The sequence below is a fragment of the Anopheles arabiensis genome, chromosome 2 (genome assembly GCF_016920715.1).
Source record: "Anopheles arabiensis isolate DONGOLA chromosome 2, AaraD3, whole genome shotgun sequence".
NCBI classification, from domain to species: domain Eukaryota; kingdom Metazoa; phylum Arthropoda; class Insecta; order Diptera; family Culicidae; genus Anopheles; species Anopheles arabiensis.
Window position 1 is genome coordinate 109,805,442 of NC_053517.1, and position 22,564 is coordinate 109,828,005.

The 22,564-nt window shown below is 51.3% G+C and overlaps 3 protein-coding genes across 6 annotated transcripts; 2 read left to right on the top strand and 1 right to left on the bottom strand.

The window, feature by feature from the left end:
* Positions 1-199: 199 nt before the first annotated feature.
* LOC120908729 (2-oxoisovalerate dehydrogenase subunit beta, mitochondrial) lies at positions 200-2,014 on the top strand. Of its 2 annotated transcripts, none has more exons than XM_040320042.1 (3): positions 200-349; positions 490-1,359; positions 1,424-2,014. In XM_040320042.1, exons 2-3 carry the CDS (start codon positions 490-492, stop codon positions 1,649-1,651), a joined length of 1,098 nt encoding a protein of 365 aa, XP_040175976.1. In that variant the 5' UTR covers positions 200-349; the 3' UTR covers positions 1,652-2,014. The 2 variants fall into 2 exon arrangements, with proteins under 2 accessions (XP_040175976.1, XP_040175975.1); XM_040320041.1 differs by having other exon boundaries at positions 201-339.
* A 105-nt stretch (positions 2,015-2,119) lies between these two features.
* LOC120908704 (vinculin) lies at positions 2,120-15,255 on the bottom strand. Of its 3 annotated transcripts, XM_040319991.1 has the most exons (5): positions 15,123-15,255; positions 9,157-9,502; positions 4,406-7,138; positions 4,176-4,253; positions 2,120-2,508 (listed from the first exon to the last, which is right to left on the bottom strand). In XM_040319991.1, exons 2-5 carry the CDS (start codon positions 9,211-9,213, stop codon positions 2,488-2,490), a joined length of 2,889 nt encoding a protein of 962 aa, XP_040175925.1. In that variant the 5' UTR covers positions 9,214-9,502; positions 15,123-15,255; the 3' UTR covers positions 2,120-2,487. The 3 variants fall into 3 exon arrangements, with proteins under 3 accessions (XP_040175925.1, XP_040175922.1, XP_040175924.1); XM_040319988.1 differs by having other exon boundaries at positions 2,120-4,253; XM_040319990.1 differs by lacking the exon at positions 15,123-15,255 and adding an exon at positions 14,193-14,519 and having other exon boundaries at positions 2,120-4,253.
* A 329-nt stretch (positions 15,256-15,584) lies between these two features.
* On the top strand, positions 15,585-22,097 carry LOC120908688 (DNA polymerase theta). Its single transcript, XM_040319950.1, has 4 exons — positions 15,585-16,929; positions 16,996-18,234; positions 18,294-20,377; positions 20,437-22,097. The coding sequence occupies exons 1-4, from the start codon at positions 15,664-15,666 to the stop codon at positions 21,836-21,838; spliced, it is 5,991 nt and encodes a 1,996-aa protein (XP_040175884.1). The 5' UTR covers positions 15,585-15,663; the 3' UTR covers positions 21,839-22,097.
* The last annotated feature ends 467 nt before the right edge of the window (positions 22,098-22,564 follow it).

Here is a 22,564-nt window from a genome sequence, read left to right on the forward strand (position 1 = left end):
TGGACCATACCATTTTAGTCGTTTTTGGTATCTTTACATCGTGAAACTTTACATTTAATGCTTCTCACTTTAATGTTTAGATTTCTATTAATTTTTTTCGTACGACAATTCAGCCTTCACCTGAATGTAGTTTGGCCATTTATTTCTGCCCATTTGACGCTCCACGAACGAGCCCGGTCTGCACACTCCCACAGCGCTGGAACGAGATAACAGGACGTCAACAAGTTGTTTACAAGATTCGCATACGCAACTCATCCACTCGCCGGATTACTCGCGATTTGTTCGTGTTTCCGAACAGTTTTCTCATTTTACCTTCTGCCACAAAAACCGCAACCCGCAGTAAGTAAAGGTTCGAATTCCTCGCACAGCCCTTTGCCCCACCGTGTGCCTTCCAAATAGCGATCTTCGAGCGATCGTTCTCCATAGCAACAGAGGCAGACTGCCACGGTTACATAATTTCGCATTTCCGCCAACTCCTTCTCGCCGTAGATGAACGTTCTGCAGAAGCTGGTTTCAACGGGCGTTAAAACGCTGCCCCGGAATGGGCTGGTGCGCCACTCGTCCCACTTTGTGTACCAGCCCGACGCGAAGGCGCCGGTCGAGGGGCCCACGCAAAAGATGAACATGTTCCAGGCGATCAACCAAGCGATGGATATTGCACTGGAGCAGAACGAGTCGGCCCTGGTGTTCGGTGAGGACGTGGCGTTCGGTGGCGTGTTCCGCTGCTCGATGGGACTGCAAAAGAAGTACGGCAAGCAGCGGGTGTTCAATACGCCCCTCTGCGAGCAGGGCATTGCCGGGTTCGCGATCGGTGTGGCCAACACGGGCGCCAAAGCGATTGCCGAGATGCAGTTTGCGGACTACATCTTCCCGGCGTTCGATCAGATCGTGAACGAGGCGGCCAAGTATCGGTACCGCAGTGGCAACCTGTACGATTGTGGATCGCTTACCTTCCGCGCACCGTGCGGTGCAGTCGGACACGGTGCATGCTACCACTCCCAGAGCCCCGAAGCGTACTTTGCCCACACGCCCGGTCTGAAGGTGGTGGTGCCGCGCGGACCGAACAAGGCGAAGGGTTTACTGCTGGCTTGCGTGAAGGATAATGATCCGTGCATCGTATTCGAACCGAAAACCCTGTACCGTGCGGCGGTCGAGGAAGTTCCAGTCGCTGCGTTCGAGTCGCCAATCGGTAAGGCGGACATTTTGCGCTCCGGTACCGATATCACGCTCGTGGGCTGGGGCACACAGATCCATGTGCTGCAGGAGGTAGCCAACATGGCAAAGACGCAACTCGACGTCAGCTGCGAGGTGATCGATCTGGTATCGATTCTTCCCTGGGACAAGGAAACGATCTGTAACGTAAGTAACACCGCTTGCCTCGCCACCTATGGCCAATAGAGCACTAATCGATTGTTGGTTTTAGTCGGTTAAGAAGACGGGTCGCGTACTGATCGCCCACGAAGCCCCATTGACGAACGGATTCGGCGCCGAGCTGGCCGCCACCATCCAGGAAGAGTGCTTCCTCCATTTGGAATCGCCGGTGCTGAGAGTGACCGGTTGGGACACACCATTCCCGCACGTGTTCGAACCATTCTACATTCCCGACAAGCACCGCTGCCTGGCCGGCATCCGAAAGCTGATCAACTACTAAGCACTGTCCGCAGCAGTGAAGGGAGCGCTTCTTACATTCCTTTCTTCACTTTAAAAACTTCCAAATGATGTTGTGCAGAGAGAGAGAGAGTGCAGCCTATCGGTGTGTATGCGCTTACCTCATATTCCTATATATTCCAGATCGTGTAAGTTGGTTCAGAATCAACAGCACACACAGCAACGGATGCATTTATATTTGACGTGCCCTACGGAGAGGCGGGAGCCAAGGAAGGTTTCACTTTTCTTTCCTTTCGAGCTGGTCTCCTCCACCAACGGGTTCATTTTCCTGTGTAAGCTGTGTACAGAACGAATGCAAACAATTTCTTGTGCCTTATTAAAGTCTTCCTGTTTGCTTATTTTCTAACGAGCTTTTTTCCATTTCATTCCTCAATCATCCGAAAAAAAATCAGTTTCAGCGATGGTTTCTTTCTTCTTTATACACACGATCGATGGGAAGAGGCCAGGAGGCTGTTAGTAGCTTTTTTTTTAAATATATTTCTACAACTTGAAGAAAAAAGGAAATAAAAACAATTGGTAGAAAAAGAGAACATAGAATGCAAATGTGTGTTGCGTCAGTATTACAACAATAAATAGGCACTTGTTAATATATATAGTTACAGTTCTATCCACTTTCGTTTGAAGGTTTGAAGGTTACAAAAGGTTCTTCTACGTATCTTTCTGCCGCGTTCCCTCTCCAGCTGCCATCAAATGACCACAACGGGGAGAACCATGGTAGGGTGCGTGCGTGTGTTTAGCTTGCCCTGGTTGCAGTATCGCGGATGTCCCCTCTGCTAATCATTCCTTCGTCTCATCCTTTTGTTTTTGCATTGCTTCGGATCAGTACGGGCTTAAATTCATCTACAAAAATGCGTTGATTGTTAGAGGCAGGCGCTTGTTTGCACACTATTTTCTGTTCTATCATATTGTTATGATTGGTTGGTTGGTTGGTTGGTTGGTTGGTCGGTCGATTGACTTTAATTGTACGATCAATGTTCGGGTACATGTTAACTACTGTTCTTGTCTGTCTGTCTGGGTAAACGAGGGATGGTTTTAGTTCAACATCAACCCAACTCGGCACAAAACACTTAGAACGGTATAAGAAAATGGAGTTGTTATACAAAGTACATCCTAACACGAAAGAACTAGCTGTCACTCGTAGTAGCTGTAACACGTGTGTAACTAACGATTAATCACTACCGAAAGAAGTCTTACTCTCTAGTTTGAAAAACGAAACACATGATTGTTACTACTGCGTGAGTGTTTAAAAAGGTTGCTAGTAGAATAGTTTTCATTTGTTTTAGTTTGTCTTACGTTTCAAATTATTGCACTACTTACAGAGCGATCAAACAGTGAACACGCGTGTCGCGATGGTGTTACACAATTAGTTCAAATTCAAAGTTTCACAATTCAAACAAACTGCTTGCACAACAAACGGTGTTAACAACAACATAACTAACGCTTTCTCTCTCCCTCTCTCACCTGCATTGTATGCATCTTACAGTATTGCATGTCCTTTTCATTCTGGATTAACGGGTTGCTTACTTGCACTTGTAACTGCTAGCGTTCTACTGCTTGCTCTACAGTAAGTAATTAGTAAAATTAGCACAACATTTAATAACTCACAATCACACACTCGCGGTGAGTATTTTTGCTGCCTTTCGCACACTATATGCGCTCTATAACATTAAGTATTTAAGGTAGTAACGCTCTGTTATTATAGGAAGGAGGTTCGTTTGTTTAAAAATCCATCTGCATCAACACGTGACGGTCCGTCGTGCCTTTACCTTCATTCAACCGTTTGCTTGTTTATAAATATCTTGGCCTTTGCAAGAGTAGGTTCGTTGTCCTTCTGGTTTCTTCACTTTCTTTTTAACAATCCACGTTTAATAATGGGTTTTTACCTTTTGTTTCTGTTTGTTTCATGTGTGTGTGTGTTTCTATTAAAGCTTGTTACGGTAATTGCTTTGTTTTGCGATTCTATATAAAAACTTTACGTCAATAACGTGTTATAAAACTCTCTCCCCAACCTCCCGGCTAGCTAGTTGGGCATTGTACACTTTGTAAGAGCATTTTACATCCCATTTTCTTAACATATTTGGCAACATTTCTTCAACCTTTCGCTAAGGTTCATCCTTACACTCACGTCATCCCATCCCTTTGCGATTTGTCGTACATTCTTGTGCGTCTTCTTCTTCATCCGCCACAGCGTTCATCTTGCTTTTGTTTCTCTTTTCTTCCTTTTCTATACGACTTCGTTTGCTTACCTTGTTAAAATAATTAAACTTTCAGCTGCTTTGCGACTTCTTGCGTACGGGGGCAACACACAACGAGTTTTAGGGGACAACGGACAGATTTAAAAATAAAACGCAACATGGAAGACACGGAATTCGGTCGTGCGGGAACACAGTTGCACAAAAACAGTAACGGGACAACGATGAACGGATACGGAGGGGGGCGAGAGGGGGTGCTAGTGCGGGGATCGGGAAAAGGATCCCTTAGTACTGATACCAGGGCTGTCGACGTACCCAGCGTAGCCGTTGGTTGGTTTGGTCCGATCGGATCTTGATGCTGGCACCTTCAGCTGCTCGGACCGTTTCCTTGACCTGTGTGTGAATGAAAGGGAAAAACGAAGAAATGTAAGAAGTCTTTCTCTCTCTCTCTCTCTCTCTCTCTCTCTCTCTCTCTCTCTCTCTCTCTCTCTCTCTCTCTCTCTCTCACGATCTGCCACCAGCATCGCAATCGCAATGGAACTTACACTCTGCATGAGATTCTGCGCGTTTCCAACGAGCATCTCCGTTGCTTCGCGATCCTCCTCCGAGCCCTGCGCACCGAGCATGGTGGCCTTCACCGTGGACAGAATCTTGAGCTGCGTGCCGATGGTCGGTATACGTTCGCACACCTGCAGCAGATTGGTGCGGATGCGCTTGTCCGTACACTGACGGGCGAGCTGCTTCGCCAGGCGCGTCACATCCTCCGACGCCTCGGCGATCTGCTTGGCCGTTGCAATCAGCTCTCGCTTGCTGCCCTTCGAATCCGCTCGCACCAGCTCGGACAGACGGGCCATCAGCACGGCCATGCGCTTGGCCGCCGCAATGATCTCGTTGTCCTTGGACGACCACTGGCGCACCTCCTGGTGCAGACCGTGGGCGGCCATCAGGATCGGCTGGTTGGCGTGGGGCATGCTGCCCGCCTGGAACACGTCATCCTCGTCGTCCGTCTCGGCAACCGGCGGTGGTGGCCGCATCGGTGGGACGTTCTCGCGCGGTAGCGGAGGTCGCGGCGGTGGTACGACTTCGTGCGAACCGCCACCCAGCTGCAGCTGCGAAAGATCCGGCATCTCCGGTACGGTGGGCGCGTGCGTGACAGCACCGCGCACATTGCGGACGCTCTGCAGCAGTGCCCGGTTTGCTTCGCGCCAGTTCGACGCCGCTATCGGGTCGCTAATGTTGGTGGAAACGTTCTTTGCCTCCTGCACCATGGGCGAAATCGACGCCTGCAGCTGATCCGAGGCTCCATTCAGACGGTCAATGTACTCCGGATCCTCCGAGTTGTCCGCTTCCTGTTTGGCCACCAGCAGCACACGGTTGGCGAGACGCGCCTCGCTCGACGTATTGTCGACCATCTTCTGTGGCTGGCGCGTACGGATTGCGTCGTCGCACAGGAACGAATGTTTCTGCATCTGCTTCTCGGACGCTTCGATGAAGTCGGCCGGATCCGTCGCCTGGTCGCAGAGCGTACGCATACGCAGGATCGTGTCGGCGTACTGCTGCTTCAGATTGTTCAAGTGCTCCTCGGCCGCTTTGCTGGTCGGGTAGTTCATCCGGATCCGGCCGGCCGACACGAGCTGCGGCGTCAAGCTGTCGATCTGGTTGGCGGACGCGAGCAGACCCTCGGCCAGCTTCTTGTTGCCACCCGAACCGCCCGCTGCCACCATGCGGCTCGTCTTCGACGCACGGTTGCTGAACGCCTGCAGCCGGTTCGACTTCTGGTTGAAGTTTTGCTCCCGTCCCGGCGTTCCTTCCGGCTGCGCCACCGCCTCCATGAACTGCTTCAGCGGTGTCGAGATGTCGATAAAGTCCTCGACCACGCGGTTCACCACCGCGTCCTGGATCTGCTTCTTCAGCCCGTGCAGCTTCTCGTTCAGCCGGCGTGCCAGCTCCTGCGCCTGGGGCGTATGGCCGAGACCATTGTTGCACATCTGCGAAAAGTCGTGCGCCAGCTGCTCAACCTCATCGCACAGCTGGGCCATCTCCGCCTTCTGATGCCCACCCAGTCCGTCCGCAACGCGCCGACCCTCGTCCACGATCAGGGCAATCGCTCGCACACCCAGCCCCCGGTCGTCGCGGGCAGGATTCTGCAGCCAGCGGCAAGCCTGCTCCAGCCGGCCCTGCACTGTATGGGCCGTCTGCTGCAGCCCGGCCTTGTCCACGCCCATGATCGCATTCAGCACCGACTGATCCAAGCTGCCCAGCTTATCGCGAATGTCGCGCGCAATGTTGTCCGCATGCGGCGTCGTGCCCTTGCCCTCCTGGCGCAGATCGCACAGCGTGTTGGTCATGGCCGTTATGTCACCGGCCAGTTTGCGCAGAATGTGCGAGTCCTGCGGCAGGCAGCGATCGGCCACCTTCAACCCATTCTCCACGATCTGGCGCAGTGCCTTCTCGCCCACGCCACCGCGCAGCGCGTACGGGTTGCGCAGCCACTCGTTGGCCGCCTCCAGCTTGTTGCGGATCGCGTTCTGTATCTTCTTCAGCACGGTCAGATTGTCCAGCTCGCTCTGGTCCTCGTCGTACGTGGTGAGCTGCAGCACGCGAATGATTTCCTGCAGCTCCTCGCTCATGCGCGAAGCAAGATAGTTCCTGTTTTCGGCCGCCTCCTCCGAACCCTTGCCGCTCTGCTCCGCGATCAGGATGTACACCTTCATGCTGCAGATCAGGATCGGTGCCAGGATCTTCAGCTGCTCCAGACAGCGCACCAGAATCTCGCTGTGCACCTGGTGCGTCAGCTCCTTCTCGCGCGCACCCACCTGCGCCGTTACCTTGCTCAGACACGGGGACAGATCCTTCAAAAATTGCACCAGATCCTCCATCGAATCGATCACCTCCGACACGGCCAGATAGTCGAGCACGCGCTTGCACTCACGCACGATCTTGCGTACCTCGGACTCGTCGAAGCACAGCAGCAGCGAGGACGTGCCCTGCAGGATGCCGCGCGAACCCTCGATCAGCTTCTTGCGCGCCGGGCCGGAGAATGGATCGGACCGCAGCATGAGCGATGCTTCCTCCAGGAGCTGTGCAGCCGTTTCCACGCGCGTTAGCGACGCGGGCATATCCTGCTTCAGTATGTCGTCGTCCGAGTTCTGTATCGTTTCACGTCCGACGCGCACAAGGTTCGTCACCGCCACTGATACCGCTTGCACTGGTTTGCCCAGATCGGGCATTGCGTTGCCATCTTCCGCCTCTTCGTGGAGTATGACCAGCCGGGAGACCTAAGGGGAAAACGGGAGGAATGAGGATTGTATTATTATTATTATAGCATCAACTACAAATAAAACACAAGCCCCACATTGAGACGGACGAATGGTGTAACTAGCGGATGTTATTTAAATTTTTTCTTTTCCCACGGCATTATATCACTGTGCATCAAGCCAAATGTACATTTTTGGGCACGTTTCATGACACGGATGCACGAATTGCACAACTATGTGCCTTTTTTACGCGAGGGGGTTTTGTTTTATACCTCAAACTAAACCAAACGCTTGCTAGGTCACCTTATAATATATTATACGGTCGTCTCGCAATGGTGCAAACCGGCCACCGTCCGGGCGGTGTCGTCCTGTCTATATTACTCGGTTTTATTAAAAAAGGTAGGAGCAGCAGGATAAGGGGAAGAGAAAACGATATTCCCTTTCATTGCTCAAGACAGCTGGACAACAGCCAAGCCCGACGGGTGGGGCCGACGATTAGTCGCCGTCTTTTCGCCGGCAAAAAAACCACGCCTCCGCGAAGCGCACACTGCCAAGGATTTTCTTTTTCATCATTGAAATAGTGCCAAATTAATCTTCCCTGCACAATCTGCCCCGATCAATATTCGCCCTCATTTTGATTACGAGGTTTTATGCGCCTGTGTGTGTTTTGTGTGTTGCTTCTCTATGCTTTCCATCAGTTGGCACTCCTAGGAAAAAAGGGCAAGCTACCGAGCTACCGAGACGTGTCAGGTTCGACCGTCACACTCGTTGGTTAAGGGGGCTCGATTGTGATCAATTTAATACCCATTAATCACTCAGCGATCGAACGCATCTACAGCACTTTGACGCCACACACCCTGACACCCATTTAATTGGCCAAAGTGCATCTCGCCTGTACTATTCCTACACGTCATCCTAAAGACAATTTCATGATTAAACCATTGCAAGCAGTTCCTGGCAAACAAAAAACGCTCCAAAACTGTCGCCAACCAGGTCGTTTCTGTTGCTGAAATTCAAGTCAGGTGTATCGCCCTGCTGCTAGCAGCTACGTTTGACTTTGTCTCGATAATGGGCTATAAAAACAGCAGACAACATCGTAAAAGTCGGAAAACCGCATCCAACAAGCTCTAGCATGCATTCGGTACGCAACGGTTCCACACACACGGTCCTTTCCTCCCTCATCCTTCTCTTCGTTTGCGGTTTTCCCTTCTGTTTGCGGCGTTCTCCCCACGTTCAGTTACACACAGTTTATTTGCCCCGGGGGTTAGTGGAAAACACGGCTTAGCAAGTCCTACTGCTTCTTTTCCCTGTTAAGCTTCCAACGAGTAGTTGCCGCCCAAAGCGACCGAGCGACCCCCAATGGACGCTCCGCATTCGAGTGATTCATGGGCTATTTTTGGCAAAACAAAACAGGGAGTACTACTACTACGTACGACCGACACACACAATCGAGCGGTTTGCGGCGAGTGTGAAATTGGACACTACGAGACAGTAACGGGGGACGGGAAGGGCGCCCTCGTCGGTCGAAAAAAAAAAAACGAAAAGGGAATAACAGTTTCTTACACCCCAATCAACACTGTTTGTCATTTACGATGAGCTGTTTGTGCGTGTGTGTATCTGGCGTCGATCGCACAACAACCGGGCACTGCAATTCCATCAAGCCGTATCTCGTCTGCTGATCATCAGCACGGCACGGAGGACGGCCGTGTGCTAAAATTAAATTCCTTCACATAATCCACTCCACCCTCAGCATAATGTGCGGTGTCCATGCCTGTGTGTGTGTGTGTGTGTGTGTGTTAAGTCTGTCGTCACTAGAAAATTCCCCTGAAGAGTCTGAAACTAACTCCATTACTCCACCCAACCAAATTTGACACGCACGTCCAAGATCGCATTCAATGACACCGTCTTCCGGCTCAGCTTGGGTGGAATGGTTTGTTGGTAAATAAAAATAACGTTTCTATGTGTAAAGAAGCAGCAACAGGATGCCAATGTTCGAGTTTAACCAATTTTCTGTGGCGTTACGCGCCTCTCTACCGTACCTGCTGGGCCACTGGCTCCAAGATGCTTTCGATCGTTTTCGTGTGAAACACAGGCATTTTGCTGCTGTTGCAGTTGCTGAAGCTGATGGTGATGATGCAATTTGCCGGTTATCTCTCGTTCCCTGGGTGGTTGCTGCTTATGATGCGCCCCTTGCGGATCGTCGAAAGATCGATGCGCACGCGCGCGTTCTGCACCGCGATTCCGATCACTCGATCGGGCTGCTTAGATGGGGTCTGTTTATGTACGCCGGCGTTGTCGTTATGTTTCTTCGCAGTTTCCAGCCGGAATCATCCAACCGTAAGAGCAACCGTCTCTCTATAGGCCGACACAGTGTGGGACAACGATCTGAAATAAAAAAGGCGCAGAAAGCAAACGAAACGTTAGCGGACTAATCGAATGAACACACGCTATTGCCACGCTGTTCCGAAACTGGAGCAACGTGTCGTTTGAGGATTTTGTGAGGGCATCGAGGGGAAGATTCTTCCCAAGGCCACCGTCATAGCATCGTTGTTTCCTTTTTTTTTGTTTCCATCACCAGCTGCGATGCGAATATACATGCTTTGCCCTAACCGTTGGTAGCTTTTGGTTGATCTTTTCGATATGCTCTGGTAAATTTTTCGCGCCCGTTTCTCGACTCTATGTGTGTGTGGTGCCGCGTTCTTCTTCCCACACGGTGACGACCACGGCAGGAAAGCGTTCCAACCGGAGGTCCGAAAATGGTCAGACACGCGACTGGCATCGCGGAGCCGCGGACACCACGCCCACAACATCCTCTCGTCGTCATCGTACGCACACACCGAGCAGCATATGGTACGCGGTGAGATGGTGACGAAACGATGGATTTCACTCGGATCTTTTGTATTTAAATGGACCGATGACGATCGATACCGTGGTCCGTTTGCCTCGAAGACAGCGGAAGTACAAGTGTTCTTTAGATCAGATACAGTTTTCTCTTCTCTTGGCGCCTTGATTGTCTTGTTGTACATGGACACTAAATAAATGGGAATTATACCTCCTAATGGGAATGGTTTGAGCGTTCAATCAGTATAACCAGATTTACTTTTCGTTCCATAGAACCACCCACTCTCTTGAGATTGAGTGCTTTAAAGGGGATTATTACCCGCGGTAAGTCATGTTCCGCTAGTTGAACCGAGTTCTGGAATAAATTAACGCCCTCCTTTTTGTCACGCCACAGCCAAGGACTGGGTGGCCCTGGTGGTGAACCCCAGTGAAGCGTTTGACCCTTGAGACGACATCCTCTGCCCACTCTCACTCACACTCGCTCTCGCAAGGGCCACAACCTCGTAGTCAAAAATAAAAACGAAACTTCAAATCCTTCCCCCTCTTTCCCTGAGGTCGGGTGTCGCCACCATCACCACCACTGCCGCCGGATGTGGAGCGACGACACACCGAAAACCACACGAACCAACGTGAAAACAAAAGCAAATTGCGAGAAGCAACAACAACAACAGACATAAATCCCCAGCAACACCTCAACCAGTCCGACGGGCATGCACTTGACATTGAAGCACTGCAAGGGCCATCCGTTTCTCTTTCGCAGTGGCGCTTCCACTCCGAAACCCCATCAACCCGCCAACGACGTCAGCAGTTCCTTTTGTGGTGTGGCACTCGTTGAGATCGTCGATTCCCTTTGGACGATGGTGACACACTGGTGTTGCCATTTTTTCCCTCTTCGTCTCATGTACGTTTGTTATCATCTTCCGTTTTGAAGTTCAAACAAGCTTTTATGGAGGGGCATTCTTAAATTTATGCGTCACCTTTCGGCGACGGTGACGACATGTAGGGCTGCTTATGGGTGTACCACCGTGCTCAAGGTAACGAGCCCGACAATGTACAGACCAAACCGACCACCAGTACGACGTCACCAAAATGTAATGAAAATGAGTCTTTAGTTCGTTAGGAACCGGGTTAAGCCACAACGGACGCCAATAATCTGACGTAACTGCCCTGCAGAAGCGGGTGCACCATATGGTGGTGATGCTTGAAGCTGTGATTTAAGTTCCACTAACACTAACATATGGACACATACCAGACAACCGTCTCTATTTTATTAATCATGCCCCACGGACAAAACGAAGATCGCCGGATCGCCACCACATCGGTGTGGTTCTATTCGAGTCAAGTGTTTCTTTGTGATAAAATCTTTTACGCCACAACAGCGCTACATTCGCTTCCGTTCTCCGGGCAGAAACGATCATGTGGGCGCCAACCACCGGTGTTGATCCTCAATCATCAACACTTCAGGGGCAGGGGGGGAAACAGAGCCCGGTTGGTGTCAAAATTCATCAGTGGATGATGATGATGTTGGCCAAACAGTTTCTTCCATGCTTCTGCTACACCGCTTTGTTGACGATCGGATTTAAAGTGGAATTTGCGATAAAACGCTCCGGCGCGTGGGTTTAAACGATCGCGCGAGCGGTGGTAGAGCGATCGCTAGGGGCAACACAGCACACACAGGTGACCGACTACTACCACGCTACCTTTTCCCGACTCGAGGGACACTCTCGAGGGAAACCACCAGCCTTCGTTGGTGTTTATTAATAGAGAAAGAAGCAAACAAGCGGTTGGGCCTACACTCACTGTGTGTAGAGCGCACAGGGGGAAACGCGCTCAAGGAAAACAGATCTGAATATCGCACCGAGAAGGTGGTGTGGTCTGCCGATCTCCCAACTGGAGGTGTGGAGCAGAACACACCGCCGTAGATGGACCGCGTTCTGGCGGGAAGAAGCTGCCCGAGAAGCATAAATACTGCAAAACAATATTGTTTATGGGACGCGGCGTACCGTGTGCCGTATCTATTTATTTCCTGTTTTGTTTTTTAAAGGTAGTAACCTTCTTTTTTTTTATCTTGCCTCTCTTTCGTTTGTTGCCTGATCCATTGCTACCCCTCCATTTGCCAACGATCGCCCACGCAAATCCCATTAGATTTAAATTTCGAAACGGATAAAACGGATTAGGACGGAAAGTTTTTCCCACCATGCTTTGTCAACATTTGGCGAAAATTTTCCCACCCCTTTAACCTTGCTGGCAAGTGTTTCCATTTGAAGGGCATTACACACAGTACTGCGAGGAGGAGGAGTAGCAGGAATAGCAAAATAAAGCATTGGAGCCACTTTACAGTGCAGGAATTCGTTGCAAAGTGTGTGTGTGTGTGTGTGTGTGTGTGTGTGTGTGTGTGTGTGTGTGTGTGTGTGTGTGTGTGTGTGTGAGAAAAGAAAAAAATCAATACCCTTTGGGTAATGGAATCACACACACACGGCATGTGGAATGCACGAAAAAGGAAACCTGCCTCCATCTAATTAGATCCCGTACTGGGTAACTGGGCGAAAGTGTCGGTTATTATTAGAAGACGCCCCAACCCGTACCTTCACGGTGGAGGTGGAGCGCAAGGCATACGGTAAGGGGATGTGGGGCAAATAGCATCCAACGCGGGACCAGTACACACACACACACGTGGCGTTAGAAGGAAAACATGAATCATTCAGCAAACAAAACAACATGTGTGCGATGTAATGTGGCTGGCAGTCAAGTTTAGATAACACTATACTTGGAAATGGGAGGGTTTTAGAAGGTGGTGAATAATAAATACATTTTCCATTCTTAGTTTTATTATTCACCCAATTAAATTCAATTATAAAAGGGAAATAAAACAAGAGTCAGTTTTAGTGTCATCCTGAATAATATTAGAACAATACCGTACGGTCTGAGGGGAAGAGGATCGTTTAAATTCACTCTTTACGTTCGAGCAATGAAGCAGAGCCACAGCGAAGACGTCAAATACTGGATACAACAATCAACTGCCTCTCTCGGCGTGGGTTCAAATCCGAAAATTCGATTTTATCTTACACGTGTTTTTTAAGAGTGATTGCGCGTTTAAGAGTGATTTACCAAATAAATGAATTTTGAGTATAAAATATTGTTCAACAAAACACCAAATTCTTATATAGTTTGCCCTTACAGGGGTTTTCAGGGGTGTTCTCATAGTTTTGGGACATATCCTTGACTCTTTCTTAAGGGAATAGCTTTTTCTTATATGATAGAAATTGTACTCTATGGAACCCTAGTTGGACAGGATTCTTGGAAATTCCTATTGGATTTCTACAATAAGTTTGCTATAGAGTCCAATTCCAGCTGCTTTCAGTTCATTTCGAATAAGAAAAGTCAATAAAGTGTCCCATAGCTATGACACCTCTTCTAGAAACCCCTGTATTCCCCCTTTCCCTACATTGGAGTCTCTTTTACTCAGATTATACGCTACAACGAGAGATATTGCACTTCTTGCTTTATGAATCAACCCTTTTATCAACTTGAATGTGTTCTGTCATCCCCCCCCCCTCCCCCCCCAATGATGGACGACGTCGTGTCTTGATGGACAAATGGCTTAAGCTCTCTACGCTCTCTTTATCAAAAGACCCTTTTTATCAAAATAAACAACCAAAAGGTGCACGCCCAGCCGCTTATCAGTCTTTCGGTGGATTGCTTCAACGCGCGCTGTGCATTGAGTTAAAAATGACGATTTTCACTCGTACATCTAGATCCATTTTCGAGCCAAATTTAAATGCCTTTGTTTGGTGTGAGATCATGCCCACTTTTTCGAGCTGTAAAAGCAACGAACACTCGCCAAAAGAAAGAAAGAACCATCGCGACCGGGTACAAACAATTGTGCTTCATTGGCTGTGGCCCACCGAGGCAGCATTCGCATTCGGTCATCGATAATTATACACACATTCCGTTAAATGCACACCATAAACTTGACTTTCTTTGCAAATGCCACCCTTATTTTTGCTTCAATTTCACGCTCACACACACACACACGCGCGGGTTTGTTCCGCTGCTGGACAAGGGATCAACCGAGCAATCGCGAGAGGAATGCAGTCGTTGCACTTTTTACTGGATCCGGATCTCTTGCAAGATCACACGGACGGTTGGGGGTAGTTCGTCTCACCATGAGCAGCATTTGTCTCATTTGGGGATTCACAGCCTCCTGCAATCGTCTTCCACATGGGGAACTTACACTGGCGCAAAGCGTACTGCGATCGTGAATGCTTCTAATTCCACGGTAAGCACGCCTTTTTAATTTACTTCCACACGATTTCCAACTTCTATTCAAACACCACCGTTCACCAAAAGCGGGCACAAAACTCGGAACACGAGGCGACGACGGTTCTCGCCTCACCTGCACGAGGGAATCTATTCAAGTGAGACACACCGCAACACGCAGCTGAGGATGGTGGGGTCTCTCGCGCGCTGAGATGAGATCATTCGCGCTTTGCGCGAGAGTGTGTTGTGTGTTTGTGCTTTACCTCCCTTTTGCTTTCTTTGTTTTTAAGATTTTCTTCACCGCACACGCCACAGACACACACACACGCACTGTAGGGCGGTCGATCGGCCAATGCATTCTGAGATGGTTACACCGTTACTCGAACAGCACACCGCGGATGTGTCGCGGATTCGCTCTTTGCTCTCGCACGACATGCTTCTTCCCTCGCATGGAAATCTATTGCAGGCGGATTAATCTAATTTACTATCGCACAAGTTGCTTCTTCGCGTTATGAAATAAATCTTAAACTTGCGTTGCGATGCGAATGTGCCACCCAAACAGTATCTGGGTGATGAAGTAACCTTTTCTTTCCAATAGAAACCGCAAACACGCTCCCCAACCCTAACGCTCACGGCACCACACCAGCAGGCTCCGCTCCAACGGGAGCAAATCACGTCTTCAACTTCTATTTTCTCTACACACAACACACTCGCACGCACGGGAGCAATTTTACACCGTACACGGAACACAGCTCAACAGAGAGGAGCAGAAGAACGGTGCGTTTCCTTTTATGGGCGATTCTTAAAACAACATATTTCTATGCACAATTCTTCGCTGTTCTATTATTGCACGACACTTTCAAAGATAAATTGTAGGAAAAAAAGAAAAAAAACGAGAAAATACCTGTGTGGGGGAGGCACTTTGTACACGCTTCGGCTGGGGGAGGATTATGCGAGACGTTTTGATCAGGGTCCGCGGTTTGGGACAGCACCACCGCTCGCACGAACGTTCTGTATCAGACAAAAGTGTGTTGTTCTTTTTCTCCTGGCATTTCATTTCATGGCCCAGCGAGGTGTCGGTCTCGCACGTCGACAGCGTTTGACAGCACAAGTGTCACCAGAAATTACGCATGTCGATTGTCAAGTTATTTTTCATATAATTATCGTGAGTAAATATACCATTTTACATGCAGCTATGCCTGTAGCAAATATAACTTTCTTTTTCTATGGAAAATATTAATTAATGTGTTACCCAGGAGAAAACGTGGCCATGGCCACACCTTCTCGAAACCACTTTGGCGCCATCACGATGTAAACAAACCGCTTGGCTGTCAAAGTTTGTTTTCAAAATTCCGCAACAACCGAAACCACTGTTCCCAACAGCTGGGTGGTGCATTTTTACTTTTGTACCGGTATAATTTTCAGCTAGGTGAACGCAAACAACCATGTTTTCCCAGTCGTTACAGCTGGGAGATAAAACGTTCGACGCCCTGGAACGCCAGCACGCTAAACCGGTAACGCCACTAACCAACGGTCGAACCACAAGATCACAGCAACGCAGCAAAGAGTTCCAGCACGCACCGAGTAGCACCGAAGAGGCGATTGAAGAGTCTCCCACCAATGGCAAAGGTCCTGCCGATCTGTCCCGCCAACGCTCCGTACGGGAAAGGCTGCAGATGGTATCGACGCAGTCGCGAGGGCGCAAACCCAAAAATCGTACCGCTCGTACGGCGGGTCAAGAGCAAAAGTCAAACAGCAGCGATCACACGAAGAAGGATGCTACGAGTCCTTCGCTTTTACGGAAAGACAATTTATCTGAGCTGTTTAGCAGTGATATTCAGTTTGACGCTAGTCCATCCATCCGAAGAGATACTTTGAAGCGCACACAACGGGTGCGGGAGAGCGCAGCACCAGCGGACGAAGGACCTTCGCCGGAAAAGCAACCCTCAATTCGCCAGAGCGATGAGTTCGATGGGCTGTTTCAGAACAGTGCCTTTTCCTTAGATGCCTTACGAAGCCAGTCGATTGCAGCGGGACAAACCATGCCGAAGGAGAAAGAAGAAGAGGGCAGCTTTCATACACTTTTTGACCACAGCGATTTTACGCTGGATAAGGAACAGCAAACGGTTCAGTATCCGGAAGCGGAGGCGAAGATGACCGAGAGTGAGCTGGAGATCTTTAGCGAAACGCTGTTCGATCGTGCCATCACGGCCGAACCGGCAATGGATGAGCTACTGGAAGCAAGTGACTTTGTGGAGTCGCTGCGTGTCGATTCCGCCGACGAGGATGTGGCCCTCGATATAGAGAATGTAACCTTTTCCCAGCCACTAGCGTCAGCGAGCATAGCTTTGGCACAGACACAATCACACGATGTCAGTGAGCGACGGTCCAAGCATACGGAAATGGACGATTTTATCGAGTCAGAGATGGCCAACTCAGTGCTGCGTATGCCGGTGGATGCTTCGCTAGCGGACACAGTGGTGATGAGGGATGGGGAGAGCAGTGGCTTGTTTTCTGGCAGCCTATTGAACCATTCCACAAAACCAGAGACTGCAAAAAGGCCACCACCTACCAGCATGAGCCTGGACGAGACGAAAGATTTACGATTGCTTGCCAACTGGGGTTTGCCGAGCACGGTTACGAGCGAGTACGCCAAGAAGGGCATCGTTCAGCTGTTCCCCTGGCAGGTGGAATGTTTGTCACGAAAAGAGGTATCATCGAACTATCGGAGGCTTATATACATTTTCCTTTCTAACGCACCGTTTCCCATCTTGTAGGTACTGCTGGAAGGAAAGAATCTTATCTACAGTGCCCCTACCTCCGCCGGCAAAACGCTTGTGAGCGAGTTTCTGCTCGCGAAAACCGTCACCGAGCGGAAGCTAAAAGCCATGCTGATCCTGCCATTCGTGGCCGTGGCACGGGAAAAGATGCTCTACCTGAAAGATCTCCTCGAACCGGGCGGGATGCGTGTGGAAGGTTTTTACGGTGGATATCATCCACCGGGAGGGTTCGAATCCGTCGATCTCGCAGTATGCACGATCGAGAAGGCAAATTCCATTGTAAACCGTCTGCTGGAACAAAGCGCCCTAACCACGCTCGGTCTCGTGGTGGTCGATGAGGCACATCTCATATCGGACCCCGGACGTGGTTACATCCTGGAGCTGCTGCTCACCAAGATCCGCTTTGTGGCGGCCCGCTGCGAGCATCGGATACAGATCGTGTGCATGTCGGCCACCTTGCCGAACATCGATCTGCTTGCCCGATGGCTTGAGGCGGACCTTTACCACACCGACTTTCGACCGATCGCGCTGGTCGAAATGCTGAAGGTCGGTAACACGATCTACAGTGCGAGTGGGGAAGCGATCCGCTATCTAAAGGGCACCCTGCACGGATACACCGTGCCGAAGGATGCGGACCACGTGGCGCTGCTCTGCCTCGAGACGATCCTGGACGGGTGTGCGGTGATCGTGTTCTGTCCCTCGAAGGATTGGTGCGAACAGTTGGCGATCTCGCTGGCCAGCACGCTGCACACACTGCGCAAGGAAAACCATCCACACGACGAGCTGCGGCGACGGTTGCGCGAGCAGCTGGACGGAGAGCGCCAGGAGGAGGTACTGCTCCAGCTGCGCAACTGTCCGGCTGGGCTGGACAGCGTGCTGGAGAAGACGGTACGGTACGGGGTTGCCTTCCACCATGCCGGTCTGACGACGGACGAGCGCGACATCATCGAGGGTTCGTTTCGGGACGGTGCGCTGCGGATCATTGTGGCCACCAGCACACTGAGCAGTGGGGTAAATCTGCCCGCCAGACGGGTGATCGTTCGGACGCCCAAGTTTGGCGGCAAACCGATGAGCTCGCTGACGTACAAACAGATGATTGGCCGTGCTGGACGTACGGGGCGGGACACGCTTGGAGAATCGATACTGATCTGCACGCCGGCAGAGGAAAAGATTGGCCGGGAGCTGATTGGGGCTGAGTTGCCACCGGTACGATCGTGCTTGGACAGCGAAAACTATGTAAGTAAAAGGTGAATTGTTGGAGTATTTTTGAAACTGCATTGCTCGTCTCGTTTTAGGCTCATCTGAAACGGGCGATACTGGAAATTATTGCATCCGGCAGTGCGACCACAACACAAGAGCTGGAAACATTCGTGAACGCAACGCTGTACAGTTGCGAGCGAGATTATCGATTCGAAGTGAACGATCAGCTGCTGCGCCCGAAGGCTTCCAGCTCGAAGAAATTGCCCACCGGCGAAGAGGAGGACGCCAATGAGGAAACCGATCCGATCGTATCGTGCATATCCTTCCTGCTTGAGTATGAATTCATTCGTTGCTTGCAGCAGGACATCGTGGAGGAAGACGGCTCCACCACCGCCACTCTAAATTCGACCAAACGCACCGTCCTCAGTGCGACACGGCTCGGTCTAGCGTGTCTATCTGCGTCGCTTCCGCCGAAAGATGGGTTCCTCCTGTTCAGCGAGCTGCAGCGTGCCCGCCAGTGCTTTGTGCTGGAGTCGGAACTGCACGCCATCTATCTGGTGACGCCCTACTCCGTCGCCTACCAGTGGCAGCAGATCGATTGGATGGATTTTCTCGACCTGTGGGAAAAGCTGCCGAGCGCATCGAAACGCGTCGGCGAGCTGGTCGGCGTGAAGGAATCGTTCATGGTGCGGGCGATGCGTGGTGCCGCCAATCTGGACTATCGCACGCTGCAGATACACAAGCGCTTCTACACCGCGCTCGCACTGCTCGACCTAGTGAACGAGGTGCCATTGTGTACCGTGGCCCGTCGGTTCAAATGTTGCCGTGGATTGCTGCAGAGCCTGCAGCAGGTGTCGTCCACGTTCGCGGGCATTGTGACGTCGTTCTGTGCGTCGCTCAACTGGACGCTTTTGCAGCTGCTAGTGGCCCAGTTTCGCGAACGATTATTCTTCGGCGTTGCGCACGAACTGCTCGACCTAATGCGCATTCCCTCGCTGAACGGGCAGCGCGCTCGGTTGCTGCACGACGGTGGCATTACCGGGCTGGTACAGCTGGCCAACTCGGACCGGCTAACAGTGGAAACTATCCTTCACCACCGGACCAGCTTCGAGGCGGAGCGTGTGCGTGAGAATGAGAACGAGTACGACGCGGAACGACGAAAACGGCTGCGTAATCTTTACCTCACTGGCCGGGCGGGTGTAACCGTGGAAGAAGCGGCCCGGCTGCTCATTCAGGAAGCGCGCACCTATCTACAGTTGGAGCATGGGCTGGCCAATCCGAGCTGGTCGCAAGCGACAGAAACGAAGCCGAATGAGAGCTCCTCTGAAGCGAAAGGCGAACAAACAGCGCAAGATGAAAGTAAACGGTCTGTGGCGGTGGTGCTCGCGGAAGAACAGCCCTCCAGCCTTTTGCTGTCGAATGGGGAATCATCCAACAGTGCAGCAGCACACTTTCACAACTCCCTGCTGATGGCGGACAGAAATGGCCAGGAAGACAGGAAGCAAACGGACATGCATGACGACGATAGCAGCAGTTCACGAATTACAATTATCGACGCCTGCAAGGATTTAACGACGTTCGAACAGTTGCGGCAGCTCGTTACCGATAAAACTGCCATTACGATCGCTTTCGGGGTGGAGCAAGAGGAAACCTCTGTCAAGAAAGCGACCATTGGGAGTCACTTACGAGCAGTCGAAACGAGGAGGACTAACAACAACGCTTCACGGTCCTTTACCTTTGACGATAATCTTTATCTCGCTGGCATGGCCATCAAACTGCAAGACGACACCACGTCCACCGTGTACTATATCGATCTGCAAGAGGAAGCCACCGCCATCGATCGTGCCGAAAAGGTTCGCTTTATACGCACATTGTTTGGCAGGGAACAGCTGACGATTACGATGCTTGATGTGAAGGATCAGTTGAAGATCGTTTACCGATCCGGACTGATACCGGTCGCGGAAGGCGACGAGGTGCTGGTAGCAACGTTCCAGGATCCTCGGGTAGCCTGCTGGTTGCTGCAAACCGATGCGGAAACGCTCACACTGGATGCAATGATCGAGCGGCACTGTCCCACACTGAAGCAAGCGGAGCTGAGATGGACCGGACAGCGCTGGGTAACGCCCAAGTGGACCGGACACGGGTTGAACCATCACAGCCCATTCGATGCCAAGCAGCGGTAAGTCGGTTTAACCACTGCAACGGGTATATTTTAAATCTCCGCTTGTTTCTCCACAGAACCGCCGTTGAATGTCTGCTCGTGAGCGAGTTGATGGCATGCGTAAGTCAGCGTCTAGCCACTGCCAACGGTGACTCACTGTCCATCTGCTTCACCTCCCGTGAGATGCCCGTCCAGCTGGCGTTGGCCGGCGCCGAAGTGATTGGCTTCCCGGTCGATCGCGAACGGCTCGGCGCACTGATCGCGCAGCTAAAGGCGTGCCGCGATCGTATCGCGGAAGAGGCACGCAAACTCAACGGCAACCAACGGCTTGATTTTGGTTCGTCACGTGCCGTTGCGAAAGCGCTGCGATTGGCCGGGGGAAACGATCGGAAGCAGTGCCGCACGGTGCGTCAGGTGCTGGAACGGTTGGAAAGCCCACTGGCGGCACTCGTTATCGCCTATCGGAAGATAGAGAGCAATCTTACCCGCACCATCGAACCCCTGTATCGGATCGTTCGGCCCGGTTCGAACCGGGTGCATGGGCGCAGCTTCTGTTTCACCTCCACCGGACGCATTACGATGCACGAGCCCAACCTGCAAACCGTAGTGAAAGACTTTACCGTCCCAGCCAGGCTGACGGAGGGAGGAGGAGGAGGTGGTGATGCGCCACCGCCACTGTTCAGCTGTCGCAGCACGTTCGCATGCTCCGATCCGGACGACGGGACGGTGTTACTTTCGGCCGACTTTTGCCAGCTAGAACTATCCATTCTGACACACCTGTCGCAGGACCCGCAGCTAATGGCAGCCCTGGGGGGCGGTGGCAATGAAGCACCAGGGCGCACCGAAGCACGCAGCGACGTGTTCCGTGCGCTGGCGGCACGCTGGAACCACTACGAGCGGGAGTCGGACGTGAGTGACGAGCTGCGCAACCGCACGAAAGCGATCGTGTACGGCGTAATCTACGGCATGGGCGTACGCGCGATGGCGGCCGAACTGCAGCTCGACGAAGATGCGGCACAGACGCTGATGGAGCAGTTTCACGCCACCTATCCCGAGATCCGCCGGTACATCGAGCGGGTCGTGCGGTTAACCCGCCAGCTCGGCTACATCGAGACGCTCACCGGGCGTCGACGTCACCTGCCAGCCATCACGAGCGAGAATGCGCGCGAACGGTCCGAGGCAGAGCGGCAGGCGGTGTGCACCACGATCCAGGGTTCGGCCGCCGACATCCTGAAGAACGCGATCGTGCGCATGAGGCGCAATTTGCGCAAATATCGCAACGTGCTGGAGCTGGAGCGGATATGGTTCGTGCTGCACATGCACGACGAGCTGATCTACGAGGTGCCCCGCAGCCAGCTGCACAAGATTGCCAAAATACTCAAATCAAGCATGGAGAACTGTGCCAAGCTGAGCGTGCCGTTAAGGGTAAAGTTGAAAGCAGGCCCCAGCTGGGGCACGATGCAGGAAGTGAAGATATAGGTAGATAGATAGATAGATAGGTAATAGTGTAATTTCATTAGAATGTAGCCTTTTTTAAAGTGACCGTTTAATAGCTAATCGATAAAATTTAAAGCAGGCTCCATCCAGCTCCATTGTTCACCATCCAGCCCTTTCAAAGTATAACAAAGATGAGTCAACGGTGATGCCGTTACGCCATAGCAACAAATTTGAATCTAGCTAGCTCTGTTACCATAAACATGCAGTCAAGTGTATCGCACACCACCACCCACCACCCCCCCCCCCCCCCCCCCCATGATTATTATCACGACTACTCTCAAACTGCGCTGCAAGCAATATCAACTTCCGTTTGGAGCTGGAACACACAATTGGTCCAGTCTTAGTCGGAGGGGACGATAGTTGCTCATTTGTAAACACTTTGGGTGGCTTGTATTGTATTGGTGTGTGCGAAATATGCTACAATGTATTTGCCAGTGCCGGGATCAAAGCCCGTTTGGTATAAAAACCAGCCGCACGTCCAACTTCAGCATCACAACCGTGTCAGAAAGCAGCTGAAACCAACGCTGATTCCACACACATTATTCAAACGCTACAGCTTAGAAGCAACACCGAAGCAACAACCATGGACAAGCAAACCGCGACAGGACAGGCTATCAAGGCTGCGGTCAGCTCCCTGCCTAAAGGGGCATCGGATGGTCAACGTCAAGCTGCCGTTACAGGCGCCATCAAGAGTGTCAGAAAGTAAAG